The sequence below is a fragment of the Trichoplusia ni genome, chromosome 11 (assembly GCF_003590095.1).
Source record: "Trichoplusia ni isolate ovarian cell line Hi5 chromosome 11, tn1, whole genome shotgun sequence".
Lineage (NCBI taxonomy): Eukaryota > Metazoa > Arthropoda > Insecta > Lepidoptera > Noctuidae > Trichoplusia > Trichoplusia ni.
Genome location: NC_039488.1, coordinates 9,968,100 through 9,989,499, shown reverse-complemented (window position 1 = coordinate 9,989,499; position 21,400 = coordinate 9,968,100). Strand labels below are relative to the sequence as shown.

General features: G+C 34.8%; 1 protein-coding gene across 6 annotated transcripts in view; it reads right to left on the bottom strand.

The window, feature by feature from the left end:
• Positions 1-533: 533 nt before the first annotated feature.
• LOC113498917 (putative polypeptide N-acetylgalactosaminyltransferase 9) overlaps positions 534-21,400 on the bottom strand; it is a 93,028-nt gene continuing 72,161 nt past the window's right edge. For 3 of the 6 annotated variants that reach the window (XM_026879172.1, XM_026879174.1, XM_026879173.1), the window contains 11 exons: positions 11,194-11,237; positions 9,173-9,818; positions 8,152-8,196; positions 7,190-7,382; positions 6,431-6,600; positions 6,191-6,355; positions 5,653-6,116; positions 5,387-5,569; positions 4,795-4,914; positions 3,195-3,323; positions 534-2,465 (listed from right to left, as the gene is read on the bottom strand). In XM_026879172.1, coding sequence (XP_026734973.1) covers positions 2,304-2,465; positions 3,195-3,323; positions 4,795-4,914; positions 5,387-5,569; positions 5,653-6,116; positions 6,191-6,355; positions 6,431-6,600; positions 7,190-7,382; positions 8,152-8,196; positions 9,173-9,404 — 1,863 coding nt within the window. In that variant the 5' untranslated portion in view covers positions 9,405-9,818; positions 11,194-11,237 and the 3' untranslated portion in view covers positions 534-2,303. Of the gene's footprint in view, positions 2,466-3,194; positions 3,324-4,400; positions 4,506-4,794; positions 4,915-5,111; positions 5,220-5,386; positions 5,570-5,652; positions 6,117-6,190; positions 6,356-6,430; positions 6,601-7,189; positions 7,383-8,151; positions 8,197-9,172; positions 9,819-11,193; positions 11,238-21,400 lie in introns of all 6 variants that reach the window. The other 3 variants (XM_026879177.1, XM_026879175.1, XM_026879178.1) reach the window with 3 other exon arrangements.

Genomic DNA, 21,400 nt, shown 5'->3' with positions numbered 1-21,400 from the left:
TTTAAAATTCCAAACGTAAATTTTCGCTCAATTTATTATTTCAACAAAAAAAAATATTCGACCATTTCGAATTTATTAATAGGAAACTATTTATTTTTATTTTACTCGTACTCAAATACAATTCAGTCAAAGTACTACAAAAGGAGAATAAGTTTCACAATTGTGACTAAATTAAATGAGCTAGGAAGACTAACTGGCAGTATCGTGTCTTGGAAACTACGTTATAATGTAAGATATGTATGTTAGCTTAACACAAAGGTATGATATGATACCATTCAGACGCTTTGAATACGATGGCAATTACTCCACGGTGACTCAATTCCAAACAATTTCTAACTAACATGGCTAGCTTTATTTTCAGAACATAAAGTTTATTTAATTTGTGGCGGAGAAATGATGTATTGTTTTCTCAACGCCTTATACATCTCTATCTTTCTACATTAAAACCACTAGAAATAGTTTTAGCAAGTCAAATGATTATTCAACCAGTGTTAGAAAAATGTCTTGTTATCAATTAGTTTTATTTGATTTACTTTTTGTTAATCATTGTGGGGTTTCAATACTGTCTCAAAGACTATAGATTATACAGCGAGGCTATATGCTGTAGATAAAGAATGATCTTTTACTTACTTATTTTTTTTATACTTTTGTACGGATAATAACTGTGCTCGTACTATGAACTCTTTAATAAGGTTTTACCATTGTGCAAGCAAGACGGCGCTATACTGCATGACATGTCACTATCGCTGTCTTGCTTTAACAATGATTGTAGCCTTAGGTTAAAAGTTCATAGTAAACAGGCTGGAATGTTATAAATAATTACTGATAAAAGCTTCAATGAAAGCCACATTCTTTTGTGTTATTTTTTTGGAATGTTTAGATCTACATACACAATAAAACAAATAATAGTTTAAAATATTCATGTACTTCTACTAATATGGTATGCATAAAATAAAGTATCTTTATTTGAAAAATGTCTAATATCTTAAAGAAATTCCTATTCAGTCACCATCAAAATAATTTAATACAGAACGCGTGACTAACAAATAAATTCGCTCAGTAACTTATGAGTACAAAAATATTTACTTATTCAATAAAACATACATTAAAAACTATCATTTACTATTTATACAATTTCACTAAAATTTATACAATCTACGACGTAGTCCTATTTCTGAATAAATCTTTTAAAGAAATCACATTTATGTAATTTACATGGAAACTAAATTGAATTTCCTTTCCGTAACATCCAAAGCTGGCCTAACAAATTAAAACTTTTATTTACACCACAAACGTCCACTTCGTCTAGAATATTGTAAAATACGTTTATAGTTATTTCGAAGGCAAAATAACAGTCCATATAAATATGGCAAAGACGAAAATGTTAAAGAAATACATTTTATTGGCGTATTTCTTTTGTTTATACATTCTCTGAACTTTTACGGGATAAAAACATATATTTTACCAAATTTCGGTAAGAGTATGGTACAATCTCATTAACACATTTACAATTTTCATTATTCATTTCAGTCCCTGACTCACATTTAGGTCGTCCATTTTCTGTCATAGATTATTAAGTAATAATCATAATAAATATATTGAAGCATAGATTAAGATATGTACAGTTCAATTGTATACTAAATTCTAACCGATAAGTTAATACTCGATAAAGAATACTATTACAACATTAATTTATACATAACCATAAAAGACGGCAATAAACATTCTAGTGGAAAATATCAATAAAATTCTTATTTAAAGATATGTATAATTTAGATAAGTTTCCCATTAAACACTAAGAGATAACACACGCAAAGAAATGAAAATGAAAATAAAAACAAAATAAACACTGACACAGCAGCTTGACTATAACAATTTAAAGTAGAAAGTTAAAATATTGACAATACAGAAACAGGCAAGCACCATAGATATTACAGTAATTCTTGACTTGACAACGCAAAATTTCCGTCCATAAAAACCACACACGTTAACGAATCACTCGGAAATCTGTAGGAACTAAACAACGGCATCCAAGCGAAACTAAAATCAAAACATCAGTCATCAATAGGCCGAATTCGTCGGGGTTCAAACATCAATTGAAAAATGTACAACAAGCTTGTTTACAAGTGAAGCCTTATCGTCTACCGAATAGTTCTCGTCCCACTATACTTAGTACACGTAGCTACATCGTTCATTGCGTCGGACAACAAGTGAACCATTTGAATTAACACTAAGTCACAGTCACGGTACATTACTGTAGTCTTTGCTATTTATATGAATAGCAGTCCGTCGTAGCCCGCCGGCTACTCGACTATCAACTCCGGGCTTAATCTCTCGGGGTTAAAGTTCTCCATGTTCCACATTTGCCTCATTTCCAATTCGCTGCATGATTCCATGACTATTTTATCTTTGTTTTTCGATACCGCCATGCACTTCTCGCTCGAACCGTGTTTCAATAACTTCGTCTGTAAGACAATCAACGTAATTTGATTATCTACATATAATCTAGTTAATTTTAAGTTACAACACATACGCAATTGAGAATTAAAAACAATACAGAAATAATTTTTTTTTCTATTTAATAATTTTGTCTAAATGATTATCCGCTCCGCGTGGACGGTTTGCCTCGCAAACACTCAACGGAAAGAGGCGGCGCACTCGCCGTTTCCTAGCGAGTGCGGTATACAGTAACAACAACTTTTATAGATAGTTTTCTGTTGCGATATCTAAAAAAAATTGAATTAAGTGACACAACAAGAAAAAATTGGTGCTCTGATATTTGTGCCCAAGACTAATATAAACCAAAATTTAGAGGGTACTAAAAGTCACGGCGTGTCGATGATCGCAGACATTTGAGTGGTCTTAAATAAAGTCGTTATATGTATGATCAAGATAGAATATTATTAATACTAGTAAGGCTTCTATTCTACAATCAGTATCACCGTAAGAAGTATATTTTACGACTTCACAAAATTATAACAATACAATTTGACTGTATCCATTAAAACCTTTATTTATCCATCAGCCTACATTTCCCATTCATTGACAAAGACCTCTCCTTATTCTTTCCATAAAACTTGGTCTCAGACTTTTAGCATGTAAGTCTTAAACTTCATACGTACTTACTACTAAGGTTGGTACTACTACTAACAAGTTCGTAAAAAAATATCATAAAAAAAAACATTTAAACTCACGTTCGGGTCATAAAGCCACAGCTGATTTCCCTTCGCTCCGTGGCACGGGTACAGAACAACGTCATGACCAGAGTAGTCCAGACACGTCTCATCACGACGGATCTCTCCATTCTTCGAGTACATCCAGTACTGAAATGTTTTAAAATCATATTTTTTATTTATTCATAATATTCGGGCACATATTATATCAAACTACTGTACAAAAAAATATTAAAAGTCAAAACAACTTTATTTGCAAGGTTGTTTAGCAATCGTATATACAAAAAATTAAAACAGTAAAATTATAAAGGATATTAACAGTAGCGTAAACAACTATGATTAATTTGCTGGAAGATACACCCGAAGTACCCGATAAACCAAAACCATAAAAATCAAACGGCACAAAAAAAAAAGTTTATAAAAATAAAGGGGCAGGTTAACAAAAGTTATAGTAGGTTCAAAGAAGTCTTATTGACCAACAAGAATGTCCATCGTTCCATTATTGTTAAGGGAGCATTAAAACTCATCGTTTTTTGGAATAAAGAGCGATTTTTAAATCAATTCATAATAAGGGTTTCAGACAGCACTATGTTGGTCAAGAAGCTTAAAAAAATAAAAATAAATCTTACACGCTAAATGCCTTTCAACACAAATGATATTCATTTTCCAAACATCAAACCAGACGACACAAAACATATAAATGTTCATTAAAGCAATATAAAAACCTTGATGCTTATGAAGTTTGGTTCTACACATCATACATGTGTTAAAGGCTTAAAAGTTAAGTTTTACCTCGCGGCAGTACCAAAATTGGAAGAGTAAACAAAAAGATCAGTTTTCTAATCTACAACTCCATTCCACCCTTCAAATATCATAAAGGGTAAACGCAGGTTTATGTTCATACAAGTTGGATCGGTTCAATCATGGAGTGCTATATCTACAGAATTACTTATTTTATCAAATTTAATTAAAATTACTGCATTAGTACAGCAGAAATACAAATGGATTATGCTATACACATTTGTGTCATATATTTTATTATGAACGAACACTTACACATTATCCCAATTAGTGGTGTCCGAACAAGGCGGTATTAGGTATGTTATCTGGCGAGCTTCATAAGCTACTACATAACCAAACTTACCAACATGATGGTGAGCACCACAACCCAACTACTGGTTTAAGCGAAAGCGGTAGATTTGAATAATTTGGCGGCCTTCGACAAACCTGATTTCCATATTCCCCGTGACATGGCCAAAGGTTGACGGGCTTCTTCAAGTCCTCGGGGCTCGCAGCCGAGTCGATGCACATTTCTGACCCAGCATTCGCGATCTGATGCCATCCATAAGTTATAAAAGGCGTGCCAAAAGCAAGCGTGCTGCTTTCACGTCATCATTCGATATAAAGAATAGAAAACTTCATTTAAAAAATAAACGACTGATGACGCCAAAGTCTAGTGAAAATGAAAATGAAAACATAAATATCTGTTAAAATATTGACGATGAGGCAATCATTCCTTTTTCGCATCAAACTTAGGACCATTATGAAAACCCCTAAACCCCCCTTGAAAGAAAACAAATCCAACACAAATTCACACAACTCCTTGTTATATTAGGAGTACCTGATTGCCACCACTTTTGTGACATTTGTGAATCATGATTGTAGGGAGAGTTTCTTCTTTTTCGCTTTCTGCAACCGTCACTCCATCGAGACAGAATGATCCGAAGCCTCGGTTTCGAATCTATTAAGAGTTTCCATAAAAAAAATGCAAAACGTGACTATGGGTGCAATAAAAAAAACAACCGTGCTGTCCAACGTGCATAAGAAAGTGCAGTTAAATAAAATTGAACGGAACCAAAACAAACATTTAAAATTTTGAACAAAAACTCCTGCAAAGTGGTACTGCCGCAATCGGTGAAATTGAATTCGACAGAAGACCTGATTTCCTCCCTGCCGGTGACACGGGTAAAGTCCGACTGCCTTATGATGATCTGACTTGCGTGTAGGAGAGTCCAAACATATCTTTTGGAAGGCGACATTTCGTATCTGTACAGGTAATAATTTCGAACAACACTTTCATTAATTTGCACTCATCGTAAAGTGGAAATAGTTTTGAATAGAAAAGTCTTACTCAATGATGCTTCAATAAAAAGAGAATATATTATTTTTCTTACGTTTACACAATTCAGGTTTAGCAAATGCAACGAACGTACCTCTCCATGAGCAACGGACTCTCCGGGAATGAATAACTCGGGATAAATGTTCTTCAAATACCACTCGAAAGATTTGCAACCTAAATTTTCTCTTAATTCTCTCCGACTGGTAATATCCCCGTAGTCACCTTTATCATTACCAACACGTTGGTAATAATACTTCGCATAATCGTCCAGCCAGACCTAAAATCATAATATAATTAAATGTCTAGCTCTTAAGACCGGATCAGATCGGAGCTTTATTTATATATTTTTTAAATGCTCACCTCGGCCAAACGAACGGAATTTCTCTTGAGTACGTTGACACCTGTTCGCCACTTGTACGGCGAACGTTTTCTGAAAATGTGACCGACGTGCGAACACGGAACTATTTCGAGAGTTCCACCGCACATCCAAGTTTTAAACGACAGTTCTAGATTTTCACCGCCCCAAATGTCGAATCCGCTGTCGTAAGTTCCAAGTCTTTCGAAGAAATCTTTATCGATGGCAAATAAGCCACCAGCCATAGTCGGAGACCAGACAGGCTCCGCGGTATGTTGGTGCCTTGATCGTTCTTTAGCAGGTACAGGGTGCCAATTGAACTGGAGATTCCAGTCGAATCCACCAACATTGACTGAAGATGAGTCTCTATAATGATACTCGAGGGTATTGTCGTCGATGACGTCAATTACAGGGCACACAACCGTGGTCTTATTACGGGCAATTCTATCTAGTAATGGTTCGAGCCATCCTAAAATGAAATTGTTGGGGTTAATGGCTACTCGTTAAAAACGGATTTGCGTAAAACTAATTCTAGGATTTTACCTTCGGTACACTCGCAATGGCTGTCGAGATACGTCAATACGGGGGCAGTTACGTATCGGGCCCCGAGGAGTCGTGCTCTGATTAGACCCTCACGTCTGGGGGCTCTTACTATTCTGACCTTAGGTAATGATGACATGTAGTCGTCTAGTTGTTGCATCAGGTGAGCTGTTGATTTTAATTTATATTTTTAATCAATAATATTCTATTTATTACAAAAAAGGGAATTTAAGAAATACTTACGCATATCAGAGAAATCGTCTACGAGAATGATCTCTTTGATCAAGTGGGGTGGTGACCTATCCAGCACAGAATGTACGGTCCTTAATAACACCGACCACGCTTCGTTATGGAAGCATATCACAACAGATGTTTGGGGCAGCTTTTCAAGATACCGTCCTGGCGCTTTGCACCTGGATAAATAACGAAACATTAGTCATTATACAAAAAGTAACAATTTCAACAAATTGCTTATTGCAATCAACTCTTAAAACCGACCAGTCGATTTTTAATCAAAATAAATTATCACTGTATTCACAATTAGCAGTATAAAAAATGATTGAGATCAACTCAAAAGCAAAATTCAATTTATATTGAGCCATTAGTTCTACAACCATCTTAAAATAAACGTTAAGTCTAAAAGTTGAGAAATTTCCATAACGATATTATAAAGTGTCTGAACATTAAATCGTGAAATAAATTTCTTATCTTTATAACAAGTTATTATTCCGTCCTCTCAGTGTTGGGTAACTTTATTACAAATAGAGTTCACAGATAAGACCAGGTCGCAAAATATACAATTTTTCAGCATTAACCGTGATACTACATGCGCTGGCAGAAAACGGTTATTTCTTGTTGTCTTATCTTATACACAAGGTAATGTGTTGATTCAGAAAAATGCGACAACAGAGGAAAAGGATAAAGAGAAATCCGTAAATCCTCGGGGATGTTCTTTGGTAGTACCTCATACATGAACAAAAGGATGTGATATAATTTCCTTACCACTCGTCTCTGGGGTCCGGTAGTTTTCTCCTAATGGATATCAGGTCACTGACGTATTGGTTGAAGGCGTTCTTTTTCCAACCCTCTGAAACAGCAAGCTTAGCGTCTTCGCTTATATTCTTGGGTAGAACAACCGGTTTGCCAAGTTCACCGGGAGCGTTGTCCGATCCCGGGGCAGCAATCACGCCGAGACCTACGGGATATGAACTATTACAAACATCCTTCTCAAGCGGCAATTATAATAAAGAAATGTAATATCAGTGCTTTAGTAGCGCCCATTGAATGTTAGGAAATAGATAAGGGAATGAATGTAACATTCATGTTGTAGAAATTGATTTGGAATGGAGGATGGTATTTATGTTTGCAAATGAGATTAAATTCGAATAATTCAAAATAACGGTTGACTAGTTAGATAAATGGTATGTATTTCATGATAATTAATATATCCAACACCTGCGGTTAGTTTGTGTAATGCGAGTGTAAATTAGTGTTCAGCTGCTAGCTACAAAATGTCCTCCACAAATACATTAATGACTTACGATCTAATAGATGCTTTGTTACACACTACACCCCCGAACAATGGGAGGAAAATACTAGAAGGACGTATTTAAATAACTACATTAAGTCTACAGTAGACAGTGAGCGGAAATTAATAAGCTAACGGAGTGATTAAGCCCAACGAAGACCGTAACTGACAAGCGTATTAATTTTTCAATACGGGTAAAGAAAACGTTCTCCGCTTGCTTACTGAGGCCCTTTGTACAGGAAACAATTATACTCGACGACTTTAGCATCCAACAACACATACCTATGTACCTACCAATCTTTATACTAGTGTTACATAAGTTTGTACGGCGGTAGTCGCTTGGAGACAAAACTATCGAGTATTGAAAAATATAGCATCTTGTACGAAGGGCCCAAGTTGTAGAAAAGACTAATATACAAAGGCCTTAATGTATTACCTTCCTTCCCCGCAATCCGATCGAGCCAATCGACCCGCATTCGTACTACGGACAAACACGCACATTATCATGCAAAATGTCGAAATAACAGAAGCCACTAAACAAACTAAAACATGCAAAACTAATCACTAGGGGTGTAAAACATAAACTTACTATACGTGACACGGTAAATATATACATTTCGTTTTTTATGCAAGTTAATATTTACAAAAGTTCCTATGCGAATTGCCAGTCAGTTTGTATTGGAAGATTTTTTATTTCATTTATGTATTTAATATAATTTCTAGCGTAAATAGGTATTTTCTGGCAAATGTGGAGCTTTTACTTACTCAAGTTCTCACAATGTTACGAGTTATCTAACAGTATAATAATGCCCGCTGAGCGTAAAATTGACGTTGAAGCATATTTTATCAAGAAGATCGTACTGCCCCATGAGCAAAATTCTTGCATGAAAACCCTGGACCGTACAGAGGGTACCTAAGTAATGAAAACTTCTCCAACCGTTGTTAGTGGAGAAAATATCCTGAGGTATTCATTCTGGTTTGCCTTGCGTCTAGCCTCATTATCATTTGTATTGCATGTATTACCCGAAAGACAATCGCGACGGCAGGCGTTTCTTGGGAAATGTAAAGACTTTACGGAAAAGCAATATTTATAAATGCAAATAGTAGCACTGATGCTATTATAATTTAAGCGGGATACTGTTTGCGAAACCAAAATAAATAAGAGAAACGAAGAACGCCGAGGTTTATTCTTTCCCTTTAGATCTCGGGGGATGCGATCCTCAATTTGATTTCTGAAGAAAGATTTCCTCATCGAAATATACCTAATAGAATGTACCCTCAATGTCTATTTTATATTCATCAGATTCCGATTTATTTATTGGAATATTATTGTGCGCAATACGAGTTAGTTTCGGTGGGTGATACTGTGCAATATCGTGAAAAGCTATCAATATATCGGTACTGATTTAACACCTACACCAAGCAAGCTCATGCAGTTTTATTCTACAATTACTCACCATCAGAAAGATTGTTGCCGTAGGATTCGCTTTTTCTCTTGATGGATGTGGGCTTAGCCATTTTCAAGGGCTTGGCCTCCGCGTCTTCGTACTCCATCGCCGGAGCACCAATGGCGTTCCGTGAAGCGCCATTAGTAGTTAGCAGCGCGACCATAAACCATATCGCTGTCAGTATGAGCACAGCCTTTAGTATCAACGTCCGCCTCCGCAGGAAAAACATACTGTACTTCATTCTCGTAACAACTTATTTAAAGATACAGACTCGATAAAGTTCTATGTTTATTTGATTCACTCAATACATTTTTCAAAACCTCAATATTAGCCTTATCTTCATTAATATCTAGAATTTTAAATCAATTAGTTTTCTTTATAGAATTTGAGCAATAATGTTTACACTATCTATAATCACAAAAGGGTGACTAGCATAAATAATAAGATATGTCTTCTTGTTTAACGATCGCCACAAGATATGCTTCTTCGATATGACAGTTACTGTTCAACATTAACTTCACATGACTTTGGTGAATGTTTTGGCTATAACGTTGCCGCAGTTTTTCTGTATTTGAACAATTTCTTTCTCGTTTTTTGTTTCATTTCCAATCGCTTATAGAGCATGATTTATCGTCCATACTCGTCGGCGCAAATCCTGGGAACAAAAATAGTTGCCTTATCAATATCATAACACGCGCACTCTATCAAGGAGCGAAAATAAAATCCTAATAATTTTGATTGATGTTCCTCTTTAAGTACAGCTATATTTATGGGAAGCTATTTTTCGCCAAATCCCTGCCGGCGGCTACTGAAAAGGTAATTGTGTCGGAAAGCCCCTTTTAAGGGTTCTACGCCTTGGATACTCTGATTAGATAAGTCGAGCCCAGGTTAATGTCACCGTAGTTGAATAGCTTTGGAACATCGAGGGTTTTGTTCGCTGATGTATAGCTACTGCCTATTATATTGTTTTTTTAATTAATTTCTTTACTAACTTTTATCATCAATGTACCTATTATTACACTTTATTTCTAACAGATCTTTTGGTAGCACGACTAAGTATGTTCTATATTTTTTTTATTATTTCTCAGATTGATAAAATAATACAAGTTTAAACCTAATACTTTTATTAAAATATAAAACAAAAGTTAATTTAATTCAACGATACTTAACGTAAATCTTCATAGCAGACAGGCAAATTAATGGTTCAGTGAGCTAATCTTACTCCATTTATTATAACCTTTAGCAATTATTGTATTAATTCTATAAATATAAAATACCGACAGAAAAAAACAATTCGAAATCCTAATCAGCAGAAAATATATACTATAACATAAGTACAGCTACGATTACAGCTGTATTCAGTAAAATAAAGCGAATCCATTATTTTGGGCGAAGGACATTTATTAGCCTCAAACAGTCAAAGTTCGGGGCCCTGTAAGGAACTAAAGATGTACAATGGAGTCTTTATTCAGGGGTATGAGGTAGGTGGATGTTTCCGGCACACGGCTGATGGATCGTTCTGCTTCGTACATTATCGGCGCTAGCTGCCAGTGCCATTTTTCAAGTGGTCACACAGCTATTTTGTAGGCCAAAACGGTTACACCCGGTGTCGGTGTCAGGTTCGAAATTGTTTTTAAAATGCTTTTAATTTTAGAGAGTTCTAAAATAGTTTTTACCCGTTTTAAAATATTTTCGTAGAACTAGTATCAAATTATATTTTCCGATATTCTGACTAAAATGTCGATCGACCAAAACAAAAAAGTCACAAATCAAAAAACGTGAATGAACGTGAATATTTCAGACAAGTGCTATTGACCTGTTTCATCCCATTATCTTAAATATATGAACATAGTAAGAAATGCGATAAAATCCTCAATTCGTCTCACGGACGTGGAAATGTAAATGAGGATAAAATATGACGATTGCTCAGGTAATCTGACCTCAATTTCCATTGCACACACTTAAATTAATTCAATCTCTTCCTTTACCTTTTAATTAAACCTTAAGATTCGTATCAAAGAATACCTTACCTTCTGACTTCGAATATTCTTCAGAATTTGCAGATCTTTCGTATCTGTAACAATTAAATAAACGTTTAAGTTACTAGATGCGATACCTTCTATATAGTTAGAGCGACGTCGAAATACGAGCAATAAATTAGATAAAATCTTTACGCTCACAAATTTATCGCAAATAGCAGTAAGTGGCGAAATATACGAACATCTGAGACGTCTGCTGTAATAAATTTGAGGAAACTCCTCCCGAGGGCTTAAGCCATTCGAAGCAAATTGGTATAAATTCAAAATATTCACGATGATCATTACGAACGTATCGAAGGCATTTGTGAAATGAATTATCTTGATGGTTATATTAGAATTAAAATGGCAATATGTAAATTAAAGGGGAACAGACTAAAATTAAATTATATTACCTCAAGAGGAAGCAAACATTCCCACTATTTCCATTTAAATAATTTGAGGATTTACTTGAACGTTTACCTACGTAGTACTGGGCGTATTGTTGATACGCAATGCAGATCCGCTACTACAAATTCGTAGCGGAAAAACACGCACTACGCTTCCGTGTGTCTACGCCACTACGCCGTCTAATTCGCGTACATGCCAAATTAATTTCATAAACCTAATTACAATTTATTGTAATTGCTTAGTTAAGTTTGCTTTGATACAGATTAAACATTCAATTAATGTACTATTTGCCAATTTAGTTAATCCACACACTGGTGAATTACATGCGAGATTTCTAAACCAAAATTAAGTTTGGATATCCTAATTAAGCCGATTGTGAACTAACGAGTGTAACTAACGAGAGAACAGTCATTATATCGTTGATCAAAACAGGCGGAGGTTTAATTTGATTTAAAAGTAGGCTTAGTTTAAATAAAACACGATTCTGGAGTTGAATTGAACGAGAGGCCAACGAGTGGTGCAAAACCCAATGTGTGCAACGTTACAGGTTCGATCCGCAAGCATTTGTGTTTGAATGTTAGTGAAACCTCCCGCAACATTAAATAATTTCCTTGCTACGAAAGTCGTTCTTTTTTTCATAAAATGGAAAAAATTGAGAAAAAATCAATGGAATGTAAAATATCATAAATATGGAATCATAGTAATCGTAAATCTTACACGGCGTTTTTAAGCCACTATTTACACAGTATGCATTAATTAAGTAAAGTATCATTATGTTTGGAGATATGGAATTCGTAAAGAACATGAGCCGCGGTTCTCTCTTGTCGGGATTGCATTTAACAATTTTAATTAAATAGTTGAAAGCGATGTCACAATAATAATGGCGAGACGTTTTAACTAAGCATTTAGATTATTTTGCGGGAGTTTGTAGAGTACTTAGTTACGCTTAGAGCCACAGCATAAGTGGGAAACTAACTTACGTAAATACATAACTGACGGCGACAAACTAAATACGGAAGTAAATTAATAAACGAAATTTTCACAATTATTCGACCATGTTACTTATCTACAGACCTTCCTTGGGATAAGGGCTAGACTAAATACTGCATAAAATATTATAAAAAGAAACTACCTGCTTTATCCTTTTAGCTGAAACCGAATCGCCATGACTCACTATTAAAATAAAATAAATTTAAATGAACTACAAGTAACACGTGCGTTAAACTCCGGTTAGCAGTATTTGCGTAAGTTCCATTAATACTGTCGTGTGTCGTCTGAATCTTACAAATGTACATGATATTATACATGCAATTCAAAACTAAACAATACTTTATAATATAATATTGTAACACCTGTACATTATACTCTGTATAGCTAAGAAGACGGACATTATGTATTATGTAAGTATAGGACCTGTATTAAAATTTGAAGTCATCAGTTTAATTGTAAACAACTTTATATCATTAAGGCCCGATTTTTCAATCGCCAGATAATTTTTATTCGACAAATATGTTTGACGTTTTGACAGCTTTTGTATAGAAAATATGTCAAACGGCCATATTTATTCCACAGATAAAAGTTATCTGACTGGTTATCTGACTCTGGTTTACTCAAGCGCATTTATTGGGACTGGGATTGACGTAGAGGCGGAGTCGCGTGTTGACCCTGTTCCACTCCCGATACCGCTGCCGCGTCAGCTCATGATTAAGGATTCCGGTTGGAACCGAAACTAGTCGGGCAATCCCGATAAATAAGCGAAATGTACTTGTCATTTACGTTAGATTCATTAGATACTTTTCTGTTGAGACATCGATAATTCATCGATGCTTAAGTATGCGTGTAAGTGATTTGAAAATGACGCAATAAAACACACATTTCCTAACTATACTTCTTGCACTTTACTGGCCTCGCGAGTTGCGTGCGCGCAACCATGACCTAAGTTCACCGCTGGCTCACCGCGACGATCTTAAGAATTATTATAGCAGCTGTGGAAGCGTGACAACACTACTCCACGTATAGTGGCGTCTTTCTTTCGCAACTGTACGTATTACTTTAAAAGGCGGTGGTGGGTGCTGCGGCTCACCGATGGCTCCCCGCCCGCCGGTCACGAACCACTCGTACCTAATAATTTACATCGTTATTTCATTCATCATTTTAATGTAAGTGCAGTCACTAATGCTGTGACCGGGTAGGGAAATTGTAAATTGAAATGTTAACGGTATTCGGAACAGTTGCTTTATAGACACACTAGCTGATGTGCGCGACTTCGTCCGCATCGTATCAAAACTATAAAGCTGGGACTTTTTCAAATAAGTTTAATAGTTTGAGTACACACCTTTCTTTTCCCCGTTTTTGCAATATATGTATTTCATTACTAATAACGTGATTGTATATATTCATAGCTTTCCTCAATTCAATAAATGGGAAATTCAAATTGAACCATTATTTCCTGAGTTTAGCGGGTTCAAAAAAAACAATCTCTTCAGCAGGCAACATAATATAAGTATAGAATAATAGTACTAAAATAATAAATCATACTGGAGGCTAGTAAATAGGTAAAGACTTTCCTCTGGCTCTACATTTACAGGCTGACATTTTTTGTTTTATGTTGTTGTAAATATCACTGTTGTATTTTTGGTTCTAAGAAATTAATTTTAGGGAACTACGTTAAACGAAAACTTGAAACGAAATTGTTAATAAACGTCTCTAATAAATAATTTAGATTCAGAAAATAATAATTTAGACAACTTGATAGTTAATTGAAAGCTTACAAATGTAATTACGTAAAGGCGTCAGAGAAAAAGACCAGAAGAAAAAGCCTTTCTAAAATGAAAATAATATTACTAACAAAACAAAAAAAACGTTAACAATATTTTTAATAATAATGCTACTCAGCGGATATTAGTCTTTATAATAAACCAATTACTTCGATAGAAAATTAAAAATTGACTGAACCAATAGTAGCGAATCGTCTGTCTAACGCGAAGATAAAATGAGCTAATTTGGCAGTCTCTCTTGAGAAAACGTTTCCCTTTTCAACAAGAAGCCGATATTACCTACCGTACTTACTTATTTCACAGAATCCATTAGCATTCTAAACGCTAAAAACTTTGTAAATACAAAACAGTTTTATAAAATTTTATAAAAGCAAAAAATATGAATATTATGAAACGTTGTTATCTAAAGTATGGAAGACAATGCGGAGAAAGGATTTTACTAACGTGCTTAGAAATGATAGTATAGATAAGTAGGATTGCAATTTTTGTGGCACACAACACTTTGTTATATTTACGAGGCATTAAAACTTTGGTGTCGTGTGGGTTCTTGTTGCAGGAAAATAAAAGACGTTACGGGGGATGAACTAAACTAAAAACAAATAGAAATGCTAAGAAAATTGTACCTAACCTTAGAAATATGTTCTGATATAAAAGCGAAAACGGTAATTTTAGTATGTATTGCGCACGGAGATATTAAAAAATCTGTAATAACTTTTGTACCCAATCTCGAACCAACATAACTGCACACTTCAAACTGCATTCCAGTAACGGAATAATGAATATAGAAAATAATCTACATTGAAGAAAGTCATCAATGCGAGCACGTAGTAAGATTGCATGAGCGCCATACAATGTTGACGACCCACCGGTCAGGGGTCAGCGACCCCCCCCCCCTCCCACCTCGTACTAATCCTCCCTCGGCCCGAGCCCCTAAGAGTCCTGCTAATGACATTTGCGAGGTTTTAAAGCTATACATACCAACACGCCTCGGCATTGCGACTAAGTACCTTGTTTTTTTCTATTACTGCATGTGCGGCAAATTGTGGAATTGAAAGGAATTTTATTCACCCTCATAATAAATTTTTCAGTTTTAGTTTCACGTTTTAGTCTTTTTTTATCGCATCGATACTACCAACAAAACGAATAGGAAAAAAGAGGTATAATTATGTTTAGAAATGAACCGATGTGTGACGAATCAATATATCACTAATGACTAATTAAAGTTTTGTAACAAATCGTCAATGGTGATTACAAAAAAGATGATAATCTTAACTCGTGTAACAATTATTGTAATTTTACAGTTACGGTATTATCGTATTGTATGATTACCGATGCAAGCAATCAACTTTTAATTGGCAAGTTACAAATACAACGGTCATTTTGTTGGGTTCAATAAGAAATAATTAAATTGCCATTTAAATCTGCGCTGTTTGCTTAATAAACATCCTCTTATTTCAAAACAGATTTTTTCGTTATATACGGATGCGTTTAAAAGTACCTATAATTTTATTTATTTATCGTCATACCTGTACCTACATTTATAAAAGTATTTAACTAGAATAACACTCATTTTGGACCTTAAGAGTTTGACAAAAACTGTTAAACCTCAGTTTTTGTCAAATTCTTGACAAACAATACAAAGAGATAAACGTCTTAACAAATAGCCAATCTCCAAAAAAAAAACCAAGTTAATAAAACGTAGAAATATGTTTTGTCAACTTAAGTAAAGATGGCTTAGCTTCAAAAACCATTAACCTAGAAGTTTAACACTTCATGCGTCCTTAACAAAATGGCACTTCAAGAAACAGACAGCAAGGTATAAAGAAACAAAGTTGCTAGCACAGACCACATAAAAAAGTTAGACAGAACATATAGACATGAACGCTCTCAACAAAATTAAACCGCTAAAGTTGTTACTTTTTTTTACTACATTGCAGGATATAATGAAAATGTGCAATAAGCAGAATAAAATTAGGGCTTCTTTAATCCTAGACTTATTAATTGAAGCATTTATAGTTTGGAAAATCTGCACACTTTTAGATTCGTGTCTGTATCATCTTAGTTCATAAATGGATGTACCAATATTGAAGACTATAATCGTTAAGGTGACCCAATTTACTGCTATTTTAGCATTCATTCACGAAAATGTGTTTGGAGACGCTATCTTTCACGAAAATCTTAAGTTTATAGTCGTCCAATAATATAGGATGTTATAATATCCAGTCATAATCGCGACCTTCAAATTTTAAAAGGCAAAGGCTACTCATCGTTTAATAAATAAATAAATAAATGTGGACAACATCACATACATTGTTCTGAACCCAAAGTGAGTTGCTGAAGCACTTGTGTTATGGAATTCAGATACAACGAAGGTACCACAAGCACCCAGACCCGAGACAATGTAGAAAATGTGAATTTTTACATTGACCCGACCGGGGATCGAACCCGGGACCTCAGAGTTAGCGACACCTTGAAACCGGTGCGTACGCCACTCGACCACGGAGGTCGTCAATATCTATTATCTATCGTTTATATCTTACCCCTGTATCTTGAACCATTTTGTACGATATTCAAAGAATACATTTTAATTCTGTACACCAGCATACCTAGAGCTTCTTCTATTCGTACTCTGTCTGTGGTTGCTACGTACTTTTATCAGGACAAATAGTTCACTTGTGTTCTAGTATGTTTTCGTTATCTTGACAACGTAGTTGGGGCATCGTTTTTCACAAAAATGTACGCTTTTCCTGATAATATGAGTGGCTCGTGGTTTTACTTTTATTTTTCATTTATAAATGGCTGGTTTAAATTAAAGAAAGCTTACGTATTTGTGGCCTTAATACCTAGTAATTTTCATAATTATGTATTACTTTTTGCGATGGACTGTGGTGACACTTATTAATAATTTAGGTTATTCTTTATAATTTAAAAATATTAATAAAGTATGTTCTCAAAATATTTTAAATTTTTTATCCAAAAAAAATCGTAATCCTATTACTGATCGGATACGCATCCGTTGTCTGTTCGTCTGCGTGAGTCCGTCTCTGGGCTGTCTCAGGATCCATGGTAGCTAAACAGTTGAGTTTTGACTATCTTTTCATGTTGCCGCTACAACAATAACTTTTAATACTAAAATAATGATTGTTCAAATATAATACCTACATAACATTTATATGTAAAAACATTGCGAGCCAGGGCTACAAAAAAAACAACGTCTAATAATTTTCGTCCTACTTTCAATATTCGCACCACGTAATATTAGCACGATAGGCGTACAGCCGTACTCTATGCCTTCAAATATTCATATTGCTTTATCCCTACGTGAGAACCTTGACACTTGTTTTTGTATATTTCCTAAATTGTATCAATATTATTAACAATTCATGAAACTGACAAAAGTGAAAATATTATGTAAACATTTTTTGTTTGAAATTTGAGTCCGGTGGCAAATATTTCATTCAGTATTTAAGGATTACTTTAGCAAATTATACGAATAAACGTTTAGAAATTAAATAATACATATTATCTAAACGACTTTCTAAAAACCTATATTATTATGTAAGTAAAAGAATAAGACAATAACTTCGATAGCTAGAATTGAATTAGTCTAACAGAAAATAGACATGCCCATAATGTTAAAAAAAAAACTCTATCTAAAATTAGGTATTTGAGTCCATTTTAGTACTCTTCTAGATATCGTTCGTACATTCAACTTTATATTATGACAGTATCATAAAAGGTGTGATAATAATATAACGATAATTTCTGAAACATAGTATTTTATGCGGCATCGTCCGAAAGATAAGCACATAGTCACATACTGTATATGAGCGGGTATCATTACCAACTTTTCCCACTGGGGTGTTGTAAATTAACACCGCGAATAAAGTTGCCTATTGTTGGTCGAAAACCGTGCGAATTCGCTAAAGTTCAAACGGTAACTAGCCACTTTATTTTTAGTATGGAAACTAATTTGAATTAAGTATTGTAATAATTTTGTATCTATTTAAATCACAATTACTTAAAAATGTTAATAATACAACCTGGTTTTTGCTTTTCAAGGCATCCATCAATAAACCTCATGAGTATAAATAAAACATAAGATCCTCAACTTTGACAAGGTATTTTTTATTATTACTCACACATCATATCGGTAATACTTCCTGCAATCAGGAATTTCCTCAGAGAACATTTTCGTTTTTTTTTCTCTCACGATTCTACTTACAGAGTGTATGTTTTTGTATGGATACGTCAACATTTCCACGAAACAATTTATTTTAATGTATGTGTCAGACATGTAATATACTGAATACCATTTAAGATTCACACTCTAACCACTTTTTTTATAGAAATGCAGTTAGCTCGAACGCTGGTTTTGAGAACTTCAATAGACGAAAAAACACGAAAGGGAGAGTTTGAAAGTTGAGGGTAAGATACGATGTATTACTTTAAAGTAAAGCTTCATGCGTACTTAGCAGCTTGGCAGCCAAGCTAGACTGTGACAACCAAATCGAATAATGTTTATCGTCAATGTCTACTAGGTTTTCATGCTCCGTTCTTATATTTGACTGGTCGTAGGGCTGTCAGTGCACTGGGGCTAAATCACCCAGCACAGGAGTTTTGTGCCCACTTACTTAATACTACTGACTTACTAATGCTATCCATTACATTGATGGGTTAGTTTATAGCGTTTGACGACCTCTGTGGTCGAGTGGCGTACGCACCGGTTTCAAGGTGTCGCTAGCTCTGAGGTCCCGGGTTCGATCCCCGGTCTAGTCAATGTAAAAATTCACATTTCTACATTGTCTCGGGTCTGGGTGTTTGTGGTACCTTCGTTTTATCTGAATTCCATAACACAAGAGCTTTAGCAACTTACCTTGGGTTCAGAACAATGTATGTGATGTTGTCCGCATTTATTTATTTTTTTATAGCATGAAGGTATTTTTGTGAGCATGAATCAGTTGTTAAACCACTCTTTTGGGCAGACATTGAATCTACCTATTAATTCGATACCATTACTAAACCAGCGGGTACTTTCGTATTTATACGTAGCAATACGTTTACGAGAACATCCCTATTTAGTTCACGTTCTAAAGTCACGCACTTCTCGACCTCAATGTGTTTAATGCATTTGGTATAAAGGTGACTACCGGTCTCTGGCCCTGACAACACTTAAATTACTTTTCTCCAGCGACTTTTATTTGCTCTACACCAAGACTTAGATGGGAAAATGTACGGGAAACAAAAACTAATAGAGCTGTGTTTTTGTTATATTTTTTGCAAGCAGTACTAGTTTCCTTGAGTACAATGATTTACGAGAAGATTTTGTTATAAGGTTTCGCACCGTAATGTTTGAAGTTTTTACCGCTTTTCATCTTTGTTACTTGTTAGCTTTAAGTATTTTATGTATCCTTGTAATACGTTTTATGTTCTTCTACAGTAAGATTGGCATCATTATGTAAATTCACACAGTATCTAACACTGTAGAATATAACCTGAAAAGTGATCAATATTGTTACAAACTCCAAAATACTGTCAGCGCCCGGTACTCCTTATTAAGCTATAAAATTAAAAGAGAAATATATTATTAAACACAATCAAATTACATACAAACTTCTGTACAAAATTACCGTAATACAAAAATGTAATCGTGTGAACAGTTCCCTACGTTCACTTAACATAGGCCGGGAGCTAGGCAATTTTAAATAAAAAAAAAAACACAAGTGCGATAATTTTTCATGATAACATTAAGTTAATTGTGAGTATTTTTCATTTTACACGAGTAATGGAACGTTGTTCCGCGACGGGGGAGCACATGTCCCCGCAAACCGGGGTATTCATTAATTGAAACAGTATCGTCGGTAATATAACGAAACGGGAACGCTGTCGCAACGCCCTTGGCATTATTAAATGAGTGAGGTACAAAAATGGAGCAAGTATCAGTTACGCGTGTTGCATTTTTATATCAAGCCAGTACTGCTTAACTGGGTAGGTAATATAAAAAAGAACAGATACCTACAAACTCGCAAAACCTACCAAGGTTTTGAATACGTGTAGAGTTGGATAGGTGGGCTAGAATTGCAGCCTAGACGGAGTAAGCAGAAGGATTATTGAGGGCATGGCAGAATATGTCTGTCGCTAATTTTATCATACCGTTATCACACGAATGTTTTGGCTACTTTCTTATTATACTATGTTATGAAAAAAGCTACACATATTATAGAGCGGTTGATAGATGAGATATTAAATAGCCTATGGGTAGAGCCTGTGCTCTGCAGGGGGATGGTACAGGTTTGAAGTTGACGTTAAATTTTGTACGTCAACAAGATGTCTGATGAAGAATTCCCCATAAGAAATCGTTCAGAAAAAAGCTCAAGCGTAATGTTTCAGCTTTTCTTGTAACGTTTCGACTACCTTAAGAAAAGCATTGTTTATATTTTGACATGATATGATTTTATGTATCAAGTTTCTAAAACAATAACATATCGTTTTAATTAACAGTACAGCCATACTGTAATGGAGTAATAGGCACTTTTGATGTTTGTATAATAAACATTGTTTTTAGTGAATTTCGTGCTGTTATTGTTACACTATGTTACTGATATTTCTAAGTAATTATCGATATAACAATTACAGGCCACAGATATCGAGTATTTTTTGTTAGAGAATATTATTTCGTAACAATATGGCGGTGTAAACATGTTTGTCCCACTTTGTTTTCTGCTTCACAAATACGTGTGTACAATACGATCTATTTCTGACGGACCACAATAAGAAGGATTTCCGCGTTTTGCAGTTAAAGACGAGAGACGAAGAAGGTTTGTTTGAGACGGGACCAATCAATAGAAATAATAGTGATTTTCTGTTTTTTTTTTGTATTGAGAATTAATAAAATTGTTCTAGTAACTTTCGTTATTATGATTCGGATCCAACCGATCTGCTCCTGCGGCCTCCGGTGGTTAGTGAATGTCTTTATTGACACAATAGGTTATACAATTATTGTTTCAAGCCTATGACTCCTGCACTAGATGAAA